Source organism: Nicotiana tomentosiformis, chromosome 6, assembly GCF_000390325.3.
Source record: "Nicotiana tomentosiformis chromosome 6, ASM39032v3, whole genome shotgun sequence".
Classification (NCBI taxonomy): domain Eukaryota; kingdom Viridiplantae; phylum Streptophyta; class Magnoliopsida; order Solanales; family Solanaceae; genus Nicotiana; species Nicotiana tomentosiformis.
In genome coordinates this window covers 92,999,045-93,003,679 of record NC_090817.1, presented here as the reverse complement: position 1 = coordinate 93,003,679, position 4,635 = coordinate 92,999,045, and the positions used below count along the sequence as shown (strand labels likewise).

At 33.1% G+C, this 4,635-nt stretch overlaps 1 protein-coding gene across 1 annotated transcript; it reads right to left on the bottom strand.

The window, feature by feature from the left end:
- Nucleotides 1-1,497: 1,497 nt before the first annotated feature.
- Nucleotides 1,498-3,198, bottom strand: LOC104102876 (photosystem I subunit O-like). Its single transcript, XM_009610721.4, has 4 exons — nt 2,986-3,198; nt 2,729-2,801; nt 2,446-2,625; nt 1,498-1,773 (listed from the first exon to the last, which is right to left on the bottom strand). The coding sequence occupies exons 1-4, from the start codon at nt 3,071-3,073 to the stop codon at nt 1,677-1,679; spliced, it is 438 nt and encodes a 145-aa protein (XP_009609016.1). The 5' UTR covers nt 3,074-3,198; the 3' UTR covers nt 1,498-1,676.
- Between the last annotated feature and the right edge of the window lie 1,437 nt (nt 3,199-4,635).

The following is a 4,635-nucleotide window of genomic DNA, read 5'->3' as shown; positions in this document are numbered from 1 at the left end:
TCTATGGTTCGTGAAGTTCGACCCCCAGCAATGCACAGTTTAAATATTTATGTTGTATCGGGTCGTACGCCTCGGCATTTCCTATATCATATCCTCATGGAATCGTGGGTAATATTTGGCAAGAAGTCAGTGATTCTGCGAGTTTTTCAGATTTGAGTTATGACAATCCATCTGATGAGATCCACTATATCTATATATATGCTCCGGTTAAGGAGGGAATTTCGAATGGAGAGCTTGAGTTCCTCGTAAATAGGGGGATCTGTACCACGTAATTTATACTTGTTTATCTCATTTATTTACTCTACCTCGTATTTACTTGCCTCTTTACTGTACCTGATATTATTGGACCACTAGTGAGTGTCGATGTCGACCCCTCGTTACTACTCCTCCGGGGTTAGACTAGATACTTATTGGGTACACGTTGATTACGTTCTCATACTACACTTGATGTACATTTTTGTGCATGTACATATGTGACTAGTGGCCTTATGAGAGTAGAGGCGTGTATGCATGCGGGGACTTATGTGAGCTGCATTCCTAAGACCCGCAGCCGGCAGAATCTCCTTCAGAGTATTTATATTTTTCCTGTCTAAATTTGTATTCCGGACAGATACTGTATTTTATTTTACATTCCTAGTTGATGCTCATGCACTTGTGACACTAGGTTTTGGGGTGATTATGGGTTGTTCTATATTGAAATTGTTAAAAATATTATTATTTACACTGTGAATTCCATCTTTTACTATTTAATTGAAGGAAAATATGACTTTAAAAATATTAAAATTAGAACCAAATTAAGTATTTATTTTTGGCTTGCCTGACAGCGGTGTCCGACGCCATCACGACCTTTAATGAATTTTGGGTCGTGACATGAAACACTTTCTCTCCAACCTTCCAATTTTTCAAGCACTTTCTCTTCAACTTTCGCTTATTAGAGCACCTTCTCTCCAACTTTTCAATTGCCGTTCAACTTTCCAATTGTTGAAGCACTTTCTCTCCGACTTCTAACTTTTTATTGCCCACTTTTCTCCATTTTTTAAAGAAAAGCTTATTTCTCTTGTGCAATGTTCGCTTTGATCCCTTTTTTCTTTTAAACTGTAATATTTTTTTTCAATTTCATGCATATATCATTTGTCCGGCGGTCTCAGCATGATTGTTTTTCTTGCATATACTGCAAGGTAGAAAATTCTCTTTTCTGGTTGATTCTCTTGGTATCTTTTGCAATATAAAGGCCTCTTGGGTTGATTTTTCATCTCTAATTGCCCTGCTTTGCTCAACAGCTTGTAAAACATTGACTAAATCATTAACCAAGAAGACACGTATCATGTATTCATTGAATTGACGTAAATATCAGCTACGAGTAAATTTTTACCTGATTATAATCAGCCTGAGACCTCTAATGCTTCGTTTCAATAGGAATGTTGACTTAAGGTCATCAAGAGCTAACAATTGTTTTTTTTAAAAAGGAATATAAGTTATACACGCGGACAACCGATGCAGTTTAATAACACAATATCATATGTTATACTTGGACCAATAAGCGCAAAAATTGAAAAACTTGGAAAGGAGAAGGTATTTCACGCTCATAACATGCTGAAATGAAGGAAAAATACCAAAACTAAGGAACTGAAATAGCGTATTTCTTTTTTATACACAAATTTTCAGAAGGAAATATTCTACTTTGAGAAATAGTCCTCAGTCCGTCCCTTGAATCCAATTTGTCCAAAAGTTAGGCAGATGAACAAGCCCAAGTGCCAGCAGACCAACCATAGCCTGTCCACAACACACACATATCCAATTTAAAAATTGCAACAAATTTCTTGAACTATAAAATGAACTTTTACTATCTTCCCCGATTTTCATCAAAAATATCAAATTATATGCAAACTTTTCTAGAAAAAGTTTTAAGTATGGACTATTACAAAAACCAGTGCAACCTGAGGTGCGTGAAGGACACAGTAGTTCTAAATCGAAAATTGGTTTTCTCAAGAATTTAAGTTCTATCGATAACGTAAGATATATATATATATACACACAATTATTAAGTAACTTATAAGATAATTATATGTAAATCTCTATGATAATAGTAATTCATCACCTCGGTAACTAACCTACTATGTATAAATTATTGTACACCGTCAATCAGGGGCGAAGCCACACTTTGGTTAGGGTGGTCAATTGACCATCCTTTGTCGGAAAATTACACAGCGTATATAGGTAAAATATTAGATTTTAGAGGTACATAACATATATTGAACACACTTTGTCGGAATTTATTTTTACTTATTTCAAATTTGAACACCCTTAAAAAAATTCTTGGTTTCGCCATTGCCGTCAATATATATATATATATATATATATATATATATATATATATAATTTACATACTTTTGGAAAACTCAATTATTGTGTACATGGAAGAAATTAAATGTGTTGAGAGTATACCAGAACTGAGAAGTGAGAGAAGGTCCAGTGGGGAAATGAGAGAGTTCAGTGCCAATACTATCAAAGAAAAGGCCACTCAAACTCTTGCCATTGATTACTGGAATGCTTGAAGGAGCCAACCATCCAATCAAACCAAATCCAATCACATTCAAGTCTCTCCTCAGCCAGTCTCTTTCAAAACTTCAAAACATCATGTGGTAAAAACAATCATCTATAAATAGGTAAAAGAAAATGGAAATATATCAACAATTGCAATTGTATGGATTTTTATTAAGTCATTTACCAAGTAAATTTGCCTCCTGAAGCTTGTGCTACCCTTAAAGGGTTTCTTGCTGTCACTGGTGATTTCAAGAAGCCTGTAAAGAGAAAATTGAAGAGACATTGTTATAAAATAAAACATGTTATTGACCGTACACAGAACTTAAATAAGTTCAATATAACCGGCTATAGAATGTTATTACTTGTTTCAGGTTATTGTATCAGTCTTGTTACAAATTATTGTAAATCAACTTAATCGTGAGGGAACAAAAAAATCTATACCTGAGCTGAGGCAAACCTTCTTTGGAGAAGAAAGAGATGAACTAACTAAGCCTAGAACAGTTGATGCAGTGGACATTGTTGCTGCCATTTTTGTTTAATTTCCTTTTCTCTGAATAGTATTAATTCAGTTAGTGTCAAGAGGGGTCACTAGGAATAGAGAGTGGAGGAAAATAATCAGAGGATTTTATAAGTGGACAGTATAGATATTTGGGAAATATGTGGTGACAAGTAGGGTTGTCTCTTTCATAAAATTCATAGATTTTCTGTTGATCAATGCCTTATTGCCATGTGGATTTTTATGGATAAACTGGTCTGTATTTTGGATAATGGGCTCTACTTACTTCTTATTGGGAAATTCCTCTTTATTTCAATTTTTCATTCTCATATTAATAACTCCGACATCAGTTAGTATTATATAACTATCCTATTATTTTACTCCATATTTAAGATGAAATAAAAAAATGTGTATTAGAAAATCATGTATGACAAAAATCCTTTAAACTATGACTTGCTTATATAATCATCTTTAGCTTAACATCTCTCGTTACATTCTGATAATGTTAATAGCGCTGATTTTGTAAATATAGGAGATTATTTTAAATAAAATATTCATGTATACATCAATTTAAAAGGTATTTTCGGGGCGAGCCCTGGTGCCAGGCGCACCAAAACTATCCTGAGACGATAGTGGGGGCGAAAGTCTCAAGAGGCGTACTCCCATCAATTCGGCCGTATACCAGGCGTTGAGGCACATTTTTGGAGTGAGGCATAAGCCCAAGAGACTTTTTAAAATTAAAAAACAAATGTTGAATAAGTCCTTAATATAATACTCAAATTCTCAAAAGTCAGCCGGTAATTACTCAAAAGTTTAAAAAAGGAACTTAATTATCAAATTAAAGGTCAAGACCTTTTTTTATTGCTAGAAGCCCTAATTTATAGTGTTACTCAATTCTTTATCCTGTCCGCTAGTTTGTTACTATCTGCCAAAAGCAACGTACAATCAATTTTTATTTTTTTTGCAAATACAAAGAAAACTCTATTCTCTTCCGCAGCATCAAGTTCAAAATTCAAATTGCAGGTTAGTCGTTCTTTTTGTTCTTCCATGTAGAAAACTTTATTTTTTTTAACTCAAGCTACTTGTGCTTGTAAGTAGCATATAATGAATTAATTTGACTAGTTTTAGTAGGGATGGAGTATATCTATAAATATATTTCACTTGTTTATAATTTTCTTCAATTTTACCTATTTAAAAATATTTACTGTCATTATATTATTATATAAAATATTAAAAATTAAATACCTATGGGACTTACGCCCCGTGCTTCGAGACTTACGCCTCGCTGAGACATATGTAAAAACGCCCACGCCTACATCATAACTTTTCTCTTAAAAATATTTCATTTTATATAATTAAAGTCGAGATTTGTAAATATTTTAATTTATAATCATGTTATGTTAATTGCTTTAACTTCCTGTGATGATAAAACCAAATATTATAATATTGGACCAAGTGATTTGACATATCTCAAGCGTAACAATCATTGAAATCAAACACATGTTCTGGATGATACAATATATTACGCATCCACTTATATATATAGATGTTAAAGAATAAGATTTTATACTCGTAAAGAAAACTTTCTCCAAGTA

What these genes read in the sequence shown, in the direction of transcription:
- LOC104102876 (XM_009610721.4), bottom strand. Translation starts at nt 3,073, where the DNA reads ATGGCAGCAACAATGTCCACTGCATCAACTGTTCTAGGCTTAGTTAGT. An exon ending in TCAGGAGGCAAATTTACTTG is followed by an intron (nt 2,626 to 2,728) that starts GTAAATGACTTA and finishes GATGTTTTGAAG; the next exon opens with TTTTGAAAGAGACTGGCTGA. An exon ending in TCTCTCACTTCTCAGTTCTG is followed by an intron (nt 1,774 to 2,445) that starts GTATACTCTCAA and finishes TGTTGTGGACAG; the next exon opens with GCTATGGTTGGTCTGCTGGC.